General features: G+C 26.1%; 2 protein-coding genes across 2 annotated transcripts; both read right to left on the bottom strand.

The window, feature by feature from the left end:
* Positions 1-872: 872 nt before the first annotated feature.
* On the bottom strand, positions 873-2364 carry LOC126551797 (zinc finger protein 227-like). Its single transcript, XM_050206008.1, has one exon. It carries the CDS (start codon positions 2151-2153, stop codon positions 1107-1109), a length of 1047 nt encoding a protein of 348 aa, XP_050061965.1. The 5' UTR covers positions 2154-2364; the 3' UTR covers positions 873-1106.
* Positions 2365-4472: 2108 nt separating this feature from the next.
* Positions 4473-19490, bottom strand: LOC114129755 (facilitated trehalose transporter Tret1-like). Its single transcript, XM_050206178.1, has 5 exons — positions 19325-19490; positions 19108-19243; positions 12842-13027; positions 6811-7635; positions 4473-4918 (listed from the first exon to the last, which is right to left on the bottom strand). Exons 1-5 carry the CDS (start codon positions 19358-19360, stop codon positions 4677-4679), a joined length of 1425 nt encoding a protein of 474 aa, XP_050062135.1. The 5' UTR covers positions 19361-19490; the 3' UTR covers positions 4473-4676.
* Between the last annotated feature and the right edge of the window lie 2024 nt (positions 19491-21514).

Genomic DNA, 21514 nt, shown 5'->3' with positions numbered 1-21514 from the left:
AATACTTTGAAAAAACTAAAATTACAGTTGTTTTTAAATAACTCGAAAAAGTTTAGATATTTTGAAATTTTAACCGCGTATAGTTAACGCTAATATAAACATGTGGTAAAAATTTCAAGTATTTACAATTAAAAGTAGTTTTTAAATTATAATCATATAAAACAATTGATTTTTTTTTTAAACTGTTGGAAAATTCTTAATTTTGACCTGTATAATGCACCATGGATATTCATTTTGCCATCGAAAACTTCCCCTGAAGAAAATTGAAGCAATATTTCAACAAGTTATACTTTACACAGACACAAAAAGAAAAAAAAACACATCATTGTAAAATCAATAAATTCATCACTTCGTTCAGAATCCAAAACTTGAATATTTTGGTTAATCTGAAACTTGCATAACTATTTATTTTCATTATTAAAATAATAAATAATTGGTTATTAACACCTCAAAACTTTTGTTCAATTTGGTTTTTGAACACAAATTTGAAATCCGAAATCTGAAAGTTGATTCGGGTGCAATGTCCTAATTAGTAATTATTGATGATATATGTTTTTCATAATATGAAGAGTCATATAATATAATAAAATTGTATTGTAATATTTAGTAATAATTTAAATAGTTGATTGATATGAAAAAGTTTATATTTATATTTATTTATAGAACCGTTTGAATATCAATTGTTTGATTAACAATGTTGGCAATGTATAAAAATATTAATATTTTATAAAAATAATAAATGTGAACATAAATTTAAATAATACATTTAAATAATCAATTTAATAATTCAATGGTATAAGATATTAATATTCTATTTCATTTTTATTATTTTAATGCACCTATTCCAAATCTAAATAATACAACAAGAAGAGTGGTGTTAATATGTAGATATCTCTCTTTATTTTAATTCTGAAATTATGTATACCATAGTGCAAAATAGGTAGGGGGGTTCAGCCCCCAATCTAAAACAAAAAAAAAAATACTTAGACAAAACCTATCCCCCCAAGACAGTTTCTTAATTACACCACTGCTCGCGTGTGAGTTCTATCTGTATGAAGTAGCACACATCTGAGACTAGCAAACGATTTACCACACACATCACACTGCTAAGGTTTTTCTCCTGTGTGAATTCGGCGGTGTACTCCTAGAACATTACTTCTAGTAAACAATTTGCCACACACATCACACTGGTATGGTTTTTCTCCTGTGTGAATTTGGCGGTGTACTCTTAGATCATTATTTCTAGTAAACAATTTGCCACACACATCACACTGGCATGGCTTTTCTCCTGTGTGAGTTCGACGGTGTTCTTTTAAAGTAAAATTTTGAGCAAATGATTTTTCACATACATCACACCGATATGGTTTCTCTCCCGTGTGCGTTCGCAGATGAAGTATCACATAACTGCGATAAGCAAACGATTTGCCACACACATCACACTGGTATGGTTTTTCTCCTGTGTGAATTTGGCGGTGTACTCTTAGATCATTATTTCTAGTAAACAATTTGCCACACACATCACACTGGCATGACTTTTCTCCTGTGTGAGTTCGACGGTGTTCTTTTAAAGTAAAATTTTGAGAAAATGATTTTTCACATACATCACACCGATATGGTTTCTCTCCCGTGTGCGTTCGCAGATGAAGTATCACATAACTGCGATAAGCAAACGATTTGCCACACACATCACACTGGTATGGTTTTTCTCCTGTGTGAATTTGGCGGTGTACTCTTAGATCATTATTTCTAGTAAACAATTTGCCACACACATCACACTGGCATGACTTTTCTCCTGTGTGAGTTCGACGGTGTTCTTTTAAAGTAAAATTTCGAGAAAATGATTTTTCACATACATCACACCGATATGGTTTCTCTCCCGTGTGCGTTCGCAGATGAAGTATCACATAACTGCGATAAGCAAACGATTTGCCACACACATCACACTGGTATGGTTTTTCTCCTGTGTGAATTCGGCGGTGTACTCTTAGATAATTATTTCTAGTAAACAATTTGCCACACACATCACACTGGCATGGCTTTTCTCCTGCGTGAGATCGACGGTGTTCTTTTAAAGTAACATTTTGAGTAAATAATTTTTCACATACATCACGCTGGTATGGATTTTCTTCTGTGTATGTCTTTTGATGTTCCATAATATTTATTTATTCGGATTTTTCATATATAGTTATCAATTCTACCACATATTATGTTGTTAACACATATTTCCGGGTCTTGCTATAGAATAAGTACGCCAATCAAATTTGACGACATTTAATTTAAAAATGTTATGTTATTTTAACCAATACATGTTTTTTTTTTCGATAACTACCTACGTCTAATACTTTTAGTATTCTGTTATGATCGATTAGAACTTATTTACTTTGCTAAATTTTTTAGCCAGTATTGTTTATAAGTTTATAACTATCAAAAGTTATAAGAAAATCAGTAAAACTATAATAAAACATACTATTAACGTAACAGAGTTACCTATAATATAAAATAATATGAATTAAATTATTTTTATTATAATTATTGTTATGTTAATCTAAATCGGATGTAACATAAACTATTTGATAATATTATTTTTAATTTATTTTATTGTTTATAAAAAGAGAAAACAATATAAAATTAATTTATGTACCGGTATAAAATACATAAGTATGTATAATATCATATGAATATTGTGTTTTATTTACCTAATTGATGAGCTTAGTTCCTGATCAGGTTTATAGCAGTTAAGGAGCTATAGCAGATGTATTTGGTGTTTGTGGTCTTATTTTGGCATTAGCTGTTATTGTTGTAAAGTACACGTCATGTTCTATTGTAATGTGGTAATGTTATGTATGTATTGCGGAGCTCGAAATTATTAACAATAGTTTGATTTCTAATAACCAAACATACTTTAAAAATGTTTTACTAATATTAAACATACATAATACAAATTAATTGTACATATTTAATATTTATTTTATAAAGTAAGAAGTTATCATTTTCGGCTAGACCAGTTGGTGGTTCAGCTCTAATGAACGTCAAAAGTGACGAAACAGTTATTGTAATAAACACTTTAGAGTTCAGTTGTGGTAGCACTATCACTATTTTCTGTAGTGTTTTTACTACTGTTTATAGATGGTAACTACTTTTATATTTAAGTTTTTGCATTGACACCGTTTCAATAACTGGAGGTTCTATCACTTCAATTCCCAGATTCGTAAAGCAATGACGCACTCATAAAATGAGTATATCGTAATTTAAATTACGTATTTTTAATTTTTAATTTATTTTAGTTGTTTACTTATATATGTCAATGTGACATTTTTGTTTATGATCAACATAATATGCTTTTATTTAGTAAATTCTTAACTACGAAATAATTTGTATTTTTTTAATTTTAATAAATTTATAATCATTTAAAATTTAAAAAATTAGAAAAAAATTCATCCTTTATATTATATTTGTTTTTTTTTTTTATGCAGTAAGTGTAACTTATAAAGAATCGTTTTTAATTTTCGAGCTTTTTGACATAGCAAATAAAAGTTTTTGACATTAATAGGAAAAACAAATTAAAAAATGAAAAAAATACGAATACTTATACGTAAATAATTAGTTTCAATATTTTGAAACATGTATTGCTTTTAAATAATAAAGTAATTGAAAAAGTTGTATTAAGTAGGTATCTCAATATCATACAATAATTATTATTTAAATAATGGTATTATTGTTTTATTTTAGAAATAAAGGATAAAAATTATATATTTATTTATGAATTTTTAACTTACATGATTGACCATAAATGTTCATTAAAGGTAGACATGTCATAAAACTTAAACTTTTCGATTTACATAATATCATGTTTTTCCATAACTGTGCCACTAGATAATAATAAATGGTAAGGTAAATGGGTACTATATATTTTGCTGTACATTGAATATCGAGTTGGTCACTATTGTGGACCTGTCAGCCTATATTATCATAAGTATATTTTATAATATGTTTTTTTTAATATTTATTTATATATGAACTACTTATGTTGGATCTTTTATTATATTTGTAAGGATATCGATACAGAAAATTATTTTTAATCGACATTTATAGAAAAAAAAACTTAAATAATTTTAAATTGTCATGCATAGGTCGCTCAAAAAGAGTTAAAATTTTTTTAAAGTTGTATAATTTAATGAAAATGATTATGTAAACATTTGGTAAAAATTTCAAGTATTTACTATAATTATCATTATTATTATTATTTTTTTTTTTTGAAATACAACAATATATATTATATAAGTATCAAAGTAATATGATCTAAACATAATAATATGTAAAATCCATTTTACGAAACACGATTTATTTTAATGTAAATTGTAAATCAGCTTTCAAAATAATGATTATTGCTATTATTATTATGTTACTGATGATGTATATGTATATGTATATATAGTAGATACTATAAAAAAACTATTTCAAGAGTAATAAAATATTATTATGTACACATTTAATTTTATTGAAAATATTATTAATTTACATAAAACTATAAACACACTATACCTATAAGGTATCTAATAATAAATAAATTACAATATAAATAATACTATTGTAATGAATTGAATATAATTTCATTGTATTCAATTTTAATATTATGTTTTGTAAAAATAAAAAACAATAACAAGTATACAATATTATTAAGGCAAGTTGTTTTTCATCGATTTTTTACGGGATTCAAACGATACTAATATATCGTTGAGAGATTTTCCTTTTGTTTCTGGCAATATAAACGCACCAAACAATGCACTTAGAAAACAGAAAATTGTGAATACTGACCAAATACATTTTACTCCGAATGTCATCACTAATGAAGGATATACTTTGATGATTAAAAACATTAATTCATATCCAAAGGCTTGTACAATTCCGCCCATTACACCTAAAAAACAGAAAAGTTCATAGTTAAATTTAAAAAAGTAGGTAAGTTAGGTACCGTTTTGCTATACATTAAGTATCCAATGAAACTCATTATTGAGTAAATCGCTAAAATGGATTTTGTTAAATTTGAATTCAATGATAACACATTGTATACGATAAAAACGGTTCTGAGCGAAGGCTATCTTAATTTTGGTAACCATGGTTACCATTATAATACAATTATCTTAACAATGATATTAGATTTACGTACGTAAAAATGTTTCTAATTAGAAAATACATAAAGTGCATTTTTAAATTTAGTATAACATATATTATGCAATTTTTATCTAAAACCACTCTTAAAGAGAGAAAATTGAAGCATTTTATAGACTACTCGTCGTGTAAATAGACACACATACAAAAAAACATATTATTATTGTAAAATAAATACATTATTCGTTCAAATTTTAAATAATAAATGCGGCTGTATAACGTTGAATCTTATTACTCATTTTTAAATTAAGAAAAGATAAAACATTGATAAGGCTAAAAAGTCCAACTGGATTTAGTGTACATATTATATGTAAAATACTCATTATTTATATATATTGTTGATATTTTTCTACATAGTTTTAAGTCATTACAGAAATCAATATTTTATTTTTAATTCTTTTTATCAACATCATCATTTTTTTTATCTTGGCATTATAAAAAACGAGTTTTGTTGTAATTATTTAATTGAAATCGGTTTGGCTGAATAAATAAATAAATGTTAGTTACACTTTTGTAATCTTAAAATACTTATGTAACTAATATAATATCGCTTATCTGAATTTTGATTTTTAAAGACTGAAATATCCTTAATAAAATCTTTTTTTGGAATATGAAATCAAAAATGACCTTTATGATAAAAAATAATAAAATCTTAATTTTCTTTTCAAAACTGTTGTATTATAAGTATTAAAAAGTATGTAAAACAATTTTATTAAATGACGTAAATATTTTATGAAATAATGAGTGTTTTACGTTAAATGTATTTAAAATTTAAATACAATTCATTTAACGAAATTTCATAATTATTGTAAAATCGAGTTTCATATTAGGTATTAAATACTGTATGCACTTTGTATGCATAAAATTATTTTTCATTTGTTCTTTTATTTTATTTTTAACAGACAAGTCATGGAAACGACCGGACATTAGGAATAAACTAATTGTGCACTAAAACGCATCAACATTTTTAGCTAAATCTGACTGGACTGTATTATAAATAATAATAGTTCTTTTGTATTTTAAACTGTATTACGTTAGTAATAAATATTATAATATTTTTCGCTTGAAATTAAAATTAATTTATTAATTAGATTTAATGTACAAATGTTGGTAATATTCGAAAACAGTTCTAGATAAATGGGTAATTAGACTATAAAGAGATCGAGAAAAAAATAATTTCAACACGCTACAGCTTGTTCTTACGACAAGTACGGTATATTATATTACTAGCTGATCCTGCACGGCGTTGAATTAAATTAGCTAAACCCCTGTGAATTTATCCATTTTTTAAGTCCATTAAATGTAAACTGTACAGATTTTCATTTCATCAATTATTTGGGCTTTTTCGACCAAACACATAAAATACAGAGCTGAACGCGTGTACAACAATATGTAATAACTATTTTATTTTATGTGATCAATTGTGACCGTATGTGTATGATACATATACTATATTATGTACTCGTTATTCGTGAACCGACAAATCTCCGTTTGAGCCCTTCCTTAAAAATTCGATCGTCGAGAGAATGTCACGAGGAACCACCAGTGTGAGATAAACTCGCGAACCGTTTTCATCGATGACGATTATCATTGTAATGTTAATATTAATTCTAGACGAACAACAGACGGATTATACAAAACCTTTGACGGACATCGGGAACACCTCTCCGCAAATGGTCCAGGGCATCGGTAACATGGCCAACAGGGCGAAGAACACGTAAACGACGAACGCGACGATGAGCACTTCGCCGTAGGGAGGGTCGACCATGTCGTCGTACAGGTGCATGTAGACGATGATGGTGGCCAGCGCCAGGCCCATGCCGCCGCCGGACACCATGACCAGTGTCTTGCGGTGGACGTGGTGCAGCAACGAGTAGACCACGCTGCCCAGCAACCGGGCCAGGGACAGGAACGCGGTGACGGTGATGCCGTCCCACTGGACGCGGAAGCTGTTCAGCACGTCCACCGAGTAGAACAGCAGCAAGTAGAACCCGCTGCCCTGCTGGCAGATGAAGAACAGCGTGGTGACCGCGGTCGGCTTCCAGACGGTCGGCCCGGTGAACCTTCTCCAGTACGCCACTGACTCGGGTCCGCCGGCGCCGTCCGCGGCCGCGCCCATGTGTTCGTCGCCGTTGACGGCCAGCGCGGTGACCGGCGCCGGCACCGGGACGGCGATCGCGGCCGCCGGTTCGATGCCCAGCCACGCCTCGGCCGCGGCCGCCTCGCGAGTGCGCCCGTTGGCCCGGAGCCACACGTACGACTCCGGCACCAGGAACATGGCCGAACAGTTGACGGTGCTGAACACGAACAGTATCAGCGACACCGTGCGCCATTCGAAGAACATGGATATCACGCACACGGACGTCATGCCCAGGCCCACGAATATGGTCACCAACGACAGGTACAGCGGCCGGTACTTGGTGGGCGCCACTTCGCCCACGTACAAGTACACGCACGATCCCGACCCTGCGGAGTCAAGCGATCGGTGTTGTAGTCTTCTATATATCGTTTTCGTCATAATATTATATTATATTTTAAATTTTAATTTGGCTGACTTAAACTTAGACGTAATGCGCAGGTCTTATTCGAACGACACGCGGTTCCGGACGTTTTCGTAAAAGAAAAGATTTTTTTTTTTTTTTTTATCCGACCAGAATGTAACGATTATGCCGATAGGTATTAATTTTTATCTTAATTTTATTGAAACATAAGAAGTCAGTAAAAATCAATCGACACACGCCTGATACAACAAACAATATTAGAAATTAGAGAAAACACTTATAAGTTCAGTGGATAATGCCTCATTTACTTAGTACAATTTAAGGAAAGGTAAAGCGAATAATTGTTTCAATTAAATTTCCAAGTTCACCATTTGAATTCATGTATGCTTCTCTTAAACTAGATCTCAAACATTTCGATGTTTAAAATTATTTTTTAAAGTACAATCGGTAATGTCAAATTTATTTTGTACGTAACCGCGTTAATGAAAATGTTTCGTACATCGAACGGAATCGTTATCGCCGATCTATTTCACTATATTGTAGTGCATTAACTGAGATCGATCGATTTAATTTTTGTCGAAAACAGCGTTATTTTTATATATTATTGCCATTGGTTTTTGAGTCGATATCTCTCCTTACCGTATAACAGTGTGAACAAGGTCCGGATTATAAACGGGCAATATCTCAAAATCAATCTCTCAGGCGTTATGAAAATGCCATCGCGTACAGCAGAGGTTCCCCATCAGGGTGCCGTGAAATTAATGATATAAATCATACATATTTTTATGATTTTAGAATGTACGTGCTTTGGGTAACAACCCGGATTATATAAAGCCTATAAGTATTGTGTTTTATAGAATAATCTGTGGTCACGTGGTGATGTTCTATCAGTTTTAATATTGGTGTGTTCGCTATCCCATCAACTCCAACTATTATAAAATTATTACAAAACCACTGGATTTTTACGGTTTTAAATATAAAAACCAATTAATGAATAAAACTTAAATTTATTGAAGAAGAATGAAAGAATGTTTTTTTGAAAAATTCAACTAAACAAATTTGTGTAAAAAATTAAGTGCTCAAGTGTCTCATTATTATTAATAATAAGTATCATGATTTACCTATTTAGTAATGTATAATTTTTTATTAATATTAAATGCATTTAATCTTTTATAAAATATAATTATTATATGTGTGTATAATATAATTGGCTATACCTAACTAAGTAAATGATATACTAATTACTGGTATTAAAAATAGTTGGGAACCTCTGCTGTAAAGTAAAATTCAAAATATACGCTTGAATCCTTATTAGGATACTATATAATATTTTTGAATTTAAAAAAAATGGGTCTAATTAATGTACATTATACACCTTTAAAATATATAATTTCGTTTAAATTTTAACTTCAATAATGTCTATAAAAATTAGTAGTTTTAATATTTTTCTTAGATTTTTTAACCTCAGTATGAACTATTTATAAAAAAATGTTATTATATTTTTAAACATAAGCTATAAAAATTAAAGATTTTATAAATTTTTTATGACAATAGTTTGTGAATTTTTGAAATTTACGTGTAGAACCTTTTTAATATAAATAGTTTAATATGAAAGTTTCAAGTATCTATAGTTATTCTTTTTTGAAATACTAGTGTCCCCTCGCTCCATCTCTAACAACCAACAATATAACGCCTTAAATACGGCTATATTATTATAATAATTAATATAAGGGCTAGGATTTACGTCTCATATTATAATTAGTTTTAAATCTTGATTGAATTTTATTGGCTCACGAGTATCGAATATTTGTTATCTAAAGTTGCCATTTGATATAGAAAATACAATTATTATTATTTCATATTAATACACAAACAAAATCAAAAGGATACTTTTCTATTATAAACTATTTAATAAATGAGGGACACCTCATACCTCACCTGTAGCTTATAGACTCAGAAACTACTCGTTCGATTTTAACAAAAGTTCCATCGATTAGAAATAACAGAAAAATATAGAAAAAAGTTTTAACCACGTTAAAAATATATATTAATCAATATCGATTTTCTCGTGAGCTGAGCCACTAAAACCATTGATTAAAATATATACAAATATAATGTATATTTAATCAATGCTAAGACCGAGATACGCCGATATTATGTTTGTTATTTTATTATTATTATTATTTTATTGTTGTATTTTTTCATGGCTTAGCCTAGTTATATATATAGGTACTTAATATTACGAGTATATAATATTTTGTAGTATAATTAAAAAATTGTATATACTCGTAATATTCATAATATCAAAAAAGATCTTTATTTTTATAACTTTATAATTATATATATTGCACAAGCTCAATCGACCATTAACTATGTAATTGATATTATTGTATTTGTGTGGCAGATTTTAAATCACACCTTTTCTCACTGAAAATTACATTAAGTAATCTGCTTAGAAGATTTTTAAATTAACGTAGGTATACTTAATTCAGTAAATTTGCTGTTCCTATTGTAAATTATATTTGTATAATATAAAACAATAATTATTTATTTTGTGTGTACTATTATAACATTATTATTAATAACATCAAATACTTGGAGTTTAAGGAATATGGAAAAAATAAATAATATTAAAGCTAATTTTGTGTTCTACAAATTTTTGCAAAATGTGTACTCCAATTAACGTTGATAAATCTTTTGAATTAAATATTTAAATATGTATGTAAATGTTTTAAAAAGTTTAAGATGCTTTTCATTTCCTTACGTAGCTTTACATAACCATCCAGCATAATATAAAGTTTAATACTAATTGTTCTATTATTTTTATTATTTAAAATTGTTTTTATTCATGAAGGTACTAGTTTATTATATTTTTTATATTTTCATTATGTTTAAATATTACTGTGTTATAATGATCAAACTCTCTTTATAACAAAGATTATGCTTTTAAATAAAAAACCAAAGTTAAATTTATTTTATCTAATTATTCATTTTATTGTATTATCTATATTTTTACTTTGGTGTCAAAAAAATATAACTATTATTTTATATTATATAATAAAAATTTGTAAAATGTATATTAATTTATTTTAAAAATATGTAAGTATAAATTATATTTTAAATTCTATTAGACATAAAATAGCTTGTACATAAAAATGATCATAAAAAATACAATTAAATATTATATGATTAGTTTTGAAAACTCTGTTGGAAAATTCTTCATCAAACTACGACTCTTTGAACGCCACTTTGAATTTTTAACATTCTTCAAAATCGTTTAAGTATATTTTTTAATGTAAAACATGAAAAATAAAATGTTGTATCTACTACTAACTACTGGCAATACAATCGACATAAACAAAAACAGTTAATTTATTATTTTTAATATCATTTTATTGTAATTTTCCTAATATATTAAAATACTTTATATGCCACCTTGTATAAAAAAGTATACAAATCATTACGATTATTTATTAAATTTCCATAGTAAATATTATTTATACCTGTTTAATTGTTTTTCTCGGAATTCTATACTATGCAATCTGTTAAAATTAAAACAATAAGCTAATACAATAGAATATATAATGTAATTTTAAAAAGACTAAGAGAAGAGTCCCTATAGTGGAAATGCTTCCTGATGAATATTAATTTAAAATAGCAATACTAATATAATAATAACATAATAAATAAATAGTAATTATATTATACATACATTAAATTAAAATTTTTTTTACTTATTTATTTTTTGTAAGGTATTAATAAGATAAATATTCTTATTTTTATTTTTGAATAATCTTTTGGGTAAATATCAAAAAAAAATATTTAAATTTAATTTTTACTTTTTAGTTATTTTAAGATTTGACTTATTGATTCATTTTTCATGTACCTACCTACTCATAATGTACAAAACACGTCGTTTAAATGTAAATGTCGCCTTTGCGCGTCCACGCGTCAGTCTATGCCCTGATGTTAATTACAATCGACAACATCATGGCATATTAATATTATTATTATATTATAACTTATATATTTTATATTTATGTCCAACGGGTAACGGGTACTGCACTGTCGCTAATCGAATATCGACAGTATAGCTGATTGAGAAGACACATCACCCCCCCCCCCCCCCCAACGTTCGAATAATATTATAATAATTGACCAACGCGCAAAACTATAGGTACGTATATACTGTCATATAATATTTATTACGAGTACATGGGTAATAATAATCGATCAATAAACGCCGTCAAATATATGTTCCTGTTATACCTATTATTATACCTATAATACTATTGCGATATTTCCGTGAAAAAAATATTGTGATTATAAAAATGTCTCTAAGAATGGTGAGTAAAGAGTAAAGATTTCAGTCAGACGATTCAAACTCTGCTATACGTATAAAAAGTACCTATATATATATAGGAATGCCCGCCAACACTTCAAACGACAAATCGGTTCGATACTCGATTTGCGCGCTAAGAGCAGTTTTAAAGGTAAATCGCTGATGTTACATTTGGTTATACGCTTTGTATTGTGTTTTTGTCAGTTCTCACTTTTCTGTAATATATATATATATATATATATGTATAAACGATTCGATACTCGAGGCCAAACAAAACCAATGCTGTACAAAAACTATAAGTGCGTAGGTATTAACGAAAACGTCGCAGTCGTAATAAATATATAATAATATACTTAAACGGTTAATCTTATATGAGGTAGATACCTATAAATAATAATATGTCTTACCATTTGTAAATTAATTTCAAAGCATACTGTATTTACAATTCAATTACCCAGACGCGAACCTACGCCCTACACATAATGTACCTAAACTAAACAACCGACGCTTGTCGCTTTCTCTAAACTTTCTTTGATGTCATCGTGTGTTTTCGAATTATTCGTATTTTCTTAACGTGAATGTAGTAGTCACCTCTATCTACCAGCCGGAGACGGTTATAAATAAAAGTTGTAAAATTAAAACTTTTAAGCAAAAACACTATAAAACAGTTGTTCACATTACTTGTATAATATTGCCCGAACGACGAAATCGTTTTTTTTTCGACAAAGCATATAATTGCTTTGTCAAAAAACTGTCCACTAATGTTAGTTATTAATACTGTTTAAAGAAAACAAACATTGTATATATTCTTATTAATCCATATACTTACCAAATGCAGTTCCCAATATAAACCTTGCCATTATAATGGATTTTAAACTCTCGCTGTATGCGAATACCAGCCAACTTATAGCTATTGGTATATAACCAATTTGGAGAGCTCTTCTTCTGCCGATTTTATCTGCCAGTATTCCAAGTATGAGTAAACCGATAGGGCATATTAATACCGGTAAACTTGCTAAAATACATATATATACACGAATTATTATTATATCACTCAATGTTTAATTAAATTTTCCAAGAACAATAAAATTGATCAATTAAAAACTTATGTATAATAATATATCTAGGTATTAGTAATTGTTTTTTGATTCAAATAAGTCAATAGAATTTAAAAACACTCATTTTCGATTGATAATAGTAGTTAGTTACATTAAGTGCTATATTATTATGATTAAAGTATTTAGTACTGAATTAAAACTACCGAAACTGATTTTTTTATCAAATACTTATTTCAATAAAAAAAATAAATTGATATTTTTAAATATTTTCAGTTCCACTATTTTATTATGCAAATAAACAATTACCTATTATGTTTTATGATAATAATATTAAAATCAATAAAAATATAATACGCTATGTTTATTATTTATTGGATTCGTTATTTTAAAATAATTATGCTCACTTTGTACTTCTTAACGTCAAACATATAGTAAAATTATAGTAACCTACGTAATAATTTGGCAAGTTTCATTATCCTCAAATAAAGAATACGCGTAAGAATAACATTAAATATATTCAATTTTAATCTTTTTGTAATTGGGGCTTTCACATTTATTATTAATTGGCTGGATTTATTTTTATTTTCTTAAGAATACATTATTTTTACTAAACTTTGTCAAATTAATATGTTTTATTATTTAAAAAAACGTGAAAATTAATTTAGAGAAAATATAAAACTTGTTATGATAATATTAAGAATACCTTCACAATAACTTTAATTGATATTTAAACATGGAAAATAATTAATAATATTAAAATAAGAATTATATTGTAAACTCTTGAAAAGTTTCTGATTTTAAAATCGAAAACGAGATTTGAATTAACATTTTAAATAACGTAATTTAAAAATATACATTACCCATCTATATTTATTTACATTAATATTTTCATTACCAAAATAAGGATAGGTATTATGGCTATTTATATAGGAAGTTTTAATGATATTAGTTATACAGTATATACTTTTTAGATTCTGAACGAAGTGATGAATGTATTGATTTTACAATGATGTGTGTTTTTTTTTTTTTTTTTTTTTTTTTGTGTCTGTCACCACGTTTTCGAGCAGTAAAAGTGCTCCGATTTTAAAAAGTGGACCCTGTTTCGGATAGGAAAGTGAATGTAGTTTGTACTTTGGGGGGTCAAAAGTAAAAAATTTCCAATAGTTTTCAAAAGCGCCGGGAAAAACCAAAAAAAAATGACGGAAAAACGGGAATTTTAACGCAAAACCAGTTTTCGACCAAATCGATTTTTTTTTATGGTTGTAATTCAAAAACTAATCACTGAAAATACTTGAATTTTTCACCAAATGTTAATGTCAGTGGTATCCGTATATAGTAAAATTTTCAAAAAATTTTGACTTTTTTTGAGTTATTTATAGACCACTGAAATTTTCGATTTTTTTGAGAAATTTTTTTTAAAGTGTCGATAAAAAATGTTTGGATGACCAAAAAGTTTTGAAAATTTAATACAAGGTTCCTTATGAGTTGTTTTTAATGTAGCTAAAAAAAATTAAAAATCGTTAGTCACAATTTTTTTTTATAAGCGTTTATAGTTCAAATTTTTACGAAATCTGTCGAAAACGCGAAAATTTGCAAGTAATTTTGAAGTTGAAAAATCATAAAATTTTTTTCTTTTATAACTAAGTTTTGAAAATTTGGTACAAGGTTCTCCATACATTTTTCTTCAATTATCTGTAAAAAAAACTCTACCGGATTCAGACAAAAAAATTTTATGAGTGTTTGAAATTTAAATTTTTACAAAACCGCGCTAAATAACGGTTTAGCCTCAAACGATTTTTGATATTTGTTATAATTCAAAAAGTATAAGTCGTAGATACTTGAAAATTTTACCAGTTATTTAGATTGGCATTTTATTTACTTGATTTAATTTTCAAAATATTTTGAGTTTTTTTGAGCTATTTATAGACAACTGACATTTTCAATTTTTCTGAAAATTTTTTTTTGAAGGGTCGATAAAATTTTTTTGGCCCTATCAAAATACTTGAAAATTTTATACAAAGTTCTTCATATGTTATTCTTAAAGTGATTAAAAAATTATAAGAATACATAGGCACAATTTTTTTTTATTAGCATTTGAAGTTCAAATTTTGACGAAAATTCGTCAAAAGCATGAATATTTGCAAATTATTTGAAGTTGAAAAATCATAAAATTTTTTGTGTTTATAACTAAGGATTAAAAATACAACACTAAGTTTTCCATTAGTTTACCTTCAAGTATCTATAGAGAAAACTCGAAGCATCATTATAGGAAAAATTTTAAGTGCGTTTGAATTTTAAATTTTAACGAAATCGCGTAACGATAACGATTTATCCTCAAACGATTTTAAATATTTGTTATTATTCAAAAAGTATAAGTCGTAGATACTTGAAAATTTTATCAGTTATTAAGACTAGCGTTTTCTTTACGTGATTTAATTTTCGAAATATTTTGAGTTTTTTTGAGCTATTTATAGACAACTGAAATTTTCAATTTTTTGAAGTGTCGATAAAATTTTTTTGGCCCTATCAAAATACTTGAAAATTTTATACAAAGTTCCTCATATGTTATTCTTATAGTGATTAAAAAATTATAAGAATACATAGGCACAATTTTTTTTTATTAGCATTTGAAGTTCAAATATTGACAACAATTCGTCAAAACCATGAATATTTGCAAATTATTTTGTAGGTATATTTCATAAAAATTTTTGTATAAGTAGCTAAGAGTTGAAAATTTAATACAAGGTTTTTCATAAGTTTAACTTACAATTATTATAAAAGAACTTAAATTTTGTTGTATTCAGGCCATTAAAACATAAACCACCTTTTTCACCAACCACTAGAAATTATATCCTAGGCTGACAAATCATCTTCGTTCAGAATCGTTTTTCGTATACAATGATAACTATCATTGGATTCAAATTTAACACTCCTATAATATATAATAATGATCCATACGGCACCTAATGTACAGCAGAGCGGTACTCACTTGCCCGCTTTTTATTTTTTTTTTTATTACAAACAGATATTATCTAACGACAGTATTATAATTTATATTTTTTATTACAGTTGAGAAAGTAGCAAGATACTTCAGTTAAATATGTATCCTGTATCAAATGCTTTTGATCGATATTCATGACTCTTAAACTGTAATTTTTTTTTATCATTTTTATGTAGTGAACTTTATCTTCATTATACTAGAGGATTTCATTTTGTTTGTAGGTACAATAATTATACATTTTTTATTATTGCAGTTAAAAATGTGATTGTTTGAGATTTTTTTTTTTACACAATAATACAAAAAAAAAAAAAAAACACTGACAACGGGCAGATAAAATTATATTCTTGTTTAAAAAACAAAAACATTTTGATCCACTGCCATTTTACGAGTTAAAGGTTTATACCGGTAAATACAATGACATTTATTTCGAACAAATTTGTATCAAGTCACTATTACTGGACTATAGTGAATAATGAGTATAATTATATAACGAGCAATATTTATAATTCTATTTTAATTGTTTTATAATTTTTAAAAATTAAAAATGTAAATAAAAATAAAATTTGCATTAAAAAATATATATGAGCACATAGTTAACTAAAACTAAATAATATTATAAATCAGAATCTGAAGTAAAACCACTCAACTAAAATAAAGATTTCATAATAAATATTAATATAATTTCATTTTTTTAAAAACACTATGTAATATCTGAAGTGTAAAATTATGTTGTTCCAATAAATAAAGGTAAAGATATTTTTAGTACTATGTCTACAATGAATAATTATTTAATAGCTTTAATGATACTTATTTATCTATAGGTGATGGTAGATGAAACCGTACGGAGTATAAAAAAGAGAATCGGTCATGTTGTATTTAAATCCCTGTTTGTACATCTTGTCAAAAAAAAAAAAAAATGTTTTGACAAAAATATTTTGTGATTTTGTTGTTATTTGAAATGTTATGACTTAAAAGTTAAAATATTTGAAATTTCTACCAACTATTTATATTATCGTTTTCTAGCTATTAGAATAGCCTATATATCCCTATATAACTTATAGGTATATACATTTAAAATTTTCGACTTCTTTTATTTACTTATTTTTTACATTTCATGATATTTGTGTTATAAGTTAAAAATGTTAACATTTTTTTTTTTACAGATTTTCTCATATTTTGCTGTAAAAATATCAAAAATACATAAGTAATAGAAAAAATTATTTTTTACTAGTATTTGAATTTCCAAATAAAATCATGAAAGATTTTCATTTTTGTAGTTCAAAATTCGTGAAATTTTCAATTTAAATATCCATAGGTAGGTACCTAAAATTTAAAATCATAAAATAATATATTTATAATCATTCTATATCTAAAACTTTGAAATTCAAATTTTTATATTTTAACGAAAAATCAAGATTTTATTTATTCTTTATTATTATGTTCAAAATATAATAACTGTATAGACATGAAACCATTACTTTAATTATCATTTTCTACAGTTTATACAATTTTTAAAATATTTAAATTAATATACATTTTAAGCTATTATTTTATCATGAAACTATCCAAACCAATCTATAGTACTCGTTCTTGACTTATAAATATATAACAATAATATACTTTTATAATAATTAATATTTAATATACATCATATTTTTATAAAAAATGAGTTCAACATACTTTACATACCTACTGTACTACTACTAGCAACTACTACTTATAGCAATAATGGTAATATTAATTAATATTTATAGCAATATAATTATTAAATAATTTAGCATCCTTAGAAATAGATACATCTGACTTTAACTTTTAAAATTTACTATATAGCTTCTTCAATTTTTTTCGAGTTAAGTAAATTTTTATAGCTCTAAACAATGACAATTAAAATAACAATATTAAGTAAAATTTACTGAGTAACTTACAGATTTATAATCTCTTAACCCATCTATAATTAAAACTGAATATTATTTTTTTGTACACATGATACTCGTATGGTATATACCTATATTGTTTCATCAATAATTATTATGGTAGATCACTGTGCCACATATATTATCATATATCTCTATATTATTATAATTATATATAAAAAGTTTTGATTGTGTTTCCGTTAGGTTTGAACAATTCACATTCACTTTATCATTCATTTTATTATGGTGGACAAAATAAATTTGACAGTATTAACTTTAAATTATCCCTGAAAAGTTTTTAGATTGCATAATGGTACATATAAAATTATGCTACTCTAAAAGGTCACGAGTTCCGAACAAACGCGCGTCAGATATTTAATGACATCAATATATTATTATTGTGTCTATTCTTTGTTGTCGTTACTCGTAAGCTTTAACTTGTAATTATTTAATTTTATTAAAACTTTAAACCATCTTTGGACCTTTGGTGTAATACGTGGGATTCAATTAAAAGAAAAACTAACGGATAGACATTTTCAAGAATTTAAATAATTTTGCATTTTATATACGATAAATGCAAATCACTTTAGATACCTATAATTTAAAAATTACATTTCATAACTGATTATACACCATTGATATTAATAATTGCTTTCTTTCGGGAATGAAGATGATCTTTAATTTTTGTCAATTTATTTCATAGTCTTGACTTAATCTATGTTTGAAAAATGACACGAAAAGACCATTGTTATTATTATTATTTATTACTACAATTTGCTAATACGTATGTAGAATGAAGTTATTTCGTGATTTGTTTGTAGACCGTTAAACATAAACCAATCTATATTCATAATTAAAGGAATCATTAATATTATATTTTGGTTTAATAGCCAATAAAAAATTAAATTATATCGTTATCTCATTATATAATGTCCCATTATCACTACAATACTTAACCATTTAATAATATTTATTTATTTTTTTGAAACATACCTAGCTATAAGAAAACCAATTTTAATACTTAATATATAGAAAAATAACCAATAAATAACTATAAAAATAAGCTTTTATTTCTGGTTATTCTGTTGTATAAATATAATGGTATAATATAAAATAAATTTACCTATCCATGAACCGTCTTCAGGTGTAATTTTTATCGTAGATGTTGGCTCTTTTAGTTTAGCTAAAAGGATAGATGAGAATAGAAAAGAGCATCCAATAACAAATTGATGAGCTGACATTAAACAAATGCATATTAACTAAAATTGAAATGAAAATAATTCAATTACAATTATATGCAATAATACATTTTTTTTTTTAAAGTTTTGTTTCATACTCACTAGCTTCAAATGACGATTTAGACTAGGAGTCAACATTTCTAAAACTTAGGCTACTTAAAAAAAAAAAAAAAAAAAAAAAAAAAATACAGCCACAATAAAATTATTTGACTGTACACAACTATACGTATCAACTCATTCTTGGCTAATGACGGACTAGAAGACAGACGCCTCTAATCGTTAATTTGTTATAAATTAATTATATGCATATCATTTTGCGTATCATAATACCTCTTGAATTTATATATGAGTGTATACAAAAACAATATTGATAACAAATTAACCTATATTATACTTGCATTACTATAATTTTAAAACGAATAAAATATATATTCTGTTATTATTAAATATTACCTACGTTTTTATATTATTTATATAAGTATTTTTTTTTTTTATTAACCTTACCTAATGTAATTTATATATCATCAGATAGATGATAACGAGAAAAATAATAACTTTAACCATCTTATATAATTGACATTGAGTTTTCTTGAGTATACACTAATAAAAGTTTGATGACTTGTCAATATCAGTTTCACCGCTTTAATCATATATACAATCGCCCACTCACTGTTATTTACTTACACAGTTAACTCATCGCCATAAATCGTATACATTTATACAGCGTCTTTATGTTTTTTATTATTATTTACAAAATAAAATTGGACATTAAATTACCGTTTGACTTTTGAGAGTATAAAGTTATATGCACCAATATATATATATTAACTATAAGAAACTTAACACAAATCAATTATGTTTTATTGGAATCTTATTTCTTTTTTCATGTATATAAGTATTTATTTTAAAAGTAAACATTAGCTTTTTCGAAGTTTTAACGCTTTTGGAAATAAATTTATTTATTCACCTATTTTTTTTTTTTTTTTTGTGAGAATTTCAAGTCATTATACATCTACAGACTACAATACCTACAATATATTTTTATTCTTTTTTTTTTTTTTAAGTTTTCTATTATTTTGAAGGATAAAATTCATTTCTAAAAGCATTATTGAAGCAGAATATTTTCTTAATAAAATCAAGATTTTATTTTTTTTTGATAGAGAACTCTCTAATTAATTTGCAAATACAATCAAGAAGTTTATGTCCATTGAATTTTATTTTTTATTAACATTTCGTTTAATTATCATATCATATCACAATTTTAGTTAAGATAATAAACATAAATTTTTATTTATGACATAAGTGGGTAAAATAAAAATAAATATAATTTTAATTTTACAAAATCGTAGAAAAGTGATAAAGAGTTGAACGCATTTCTACAATTATTTTTTACGAATTAGTTGACTCGTTGGTAAATAGCAAAGTACTTATTGACTTTTCCACATTTCAAACATACAAACATTAATTTAATTTGTAGATTTTAGAAAATGTAAAAAACAAAAAATGTACAAGTGAAATATTAAATCAAAGGTTTAATTTTCATTTGTGAAGCTGAATATAATGTATCTTTTATTAAATTTGTTTAAATATGGTTTATATACATTTATCTAAATTTGGTACTTTAATTTCTAAGTATAATGTGTTTAAAAGTCATTATTATTCTTAAAACAAATCCTTAAGAAGCGTCGGAATCTATGGAGGCATTTTCTATTTAATATAAAGATACATTACAACTTAAGTAACTATTGTAATAAACATAATTATATGTCAAATTTTCCTTTTATTAAATTGTATTTTATTAAACATCAAATACTCAATATATCTTCGTTATTTAAATGACTTCAATTCAATTGCATAACTAATAAGTAATAATAACAAAAATTATTAATATACAGTGATTTTATTTTAGGCTTTCAAGTGCTTTTAAAATGATTTTTAAAAACTTTTATTAAATGTGGACAATTTATTTATTGTTATCATAATAATACCTATCGGATATCAAGTGACAATTTTATATTCTAATAAATTATTATACTTGACATTTCGTTATAATATGTTTATTAATTTAAAGACTACATGTATTATTATTATGTAAGAAGGTACCGGTAAAAACGTGATGGTTAATCAAAGTATTTAACTGATGAAGACTTTGGTGGCATTAAAGTTACGAGTTCATTATCATATTAACCACAGTTGGAGAATTAGTGGCCGATTAAAAATGTATATATTTATCTTATCATATTATTATATCTATATGTATTTTTGACTGAAGTACGTCCTATTATAATGTGA

This window comes from Aphis gossypii, chromosome X (assembly GCF_020184175.1).
Source record: "Aphis gossypii isolate Hap1 chromosome X, ASM2018417v2, whole genome shotgun sequence".
NCBI classification, from domain to species: Eukaryota; Metazoa; Arthropoda; class Insecta; order Hemiptera; family Aphididae; genus Aphis; species Aphis gossypii.
The sequence above is the reverse complement of the archived record's forward strand: the minus strand, read 5'-3'. Positions and strand labels throughout refer to the sequence as shown.

Excerpts from the sequence above, each read along its gene's own strand:
- LOC126551797 (XM_050206008.1), bottom strand. The coding sequence starts at position 2,153 with ATGGAACATCAAAAGACATACACAGAAGAAAATCCATACCAGCGTGAT.
- LOC114129755 (XM_050206178.1), bottom strand. The coding sequence starts at position 19,360 with ATGTTGACTCCTAGTCTAAATCGTCATTTGAAGCTA. Across the intron at positions 19,244-19,324 it reads TAAATCGTCATTTGAAGCTA|TTAATATGCATTTGTTTAAT; the intron begins GTGAGTATGAAA and ends TTTCAATTTTAG. Across the intron at positions 4,919-6,810 it reads GTTCCCGATGTCCGTCAAAG|GTGTAATGGGCGGAATTGTA; the intron begins GTTTTGTATAAT and ends TCTGTTTTTTAG.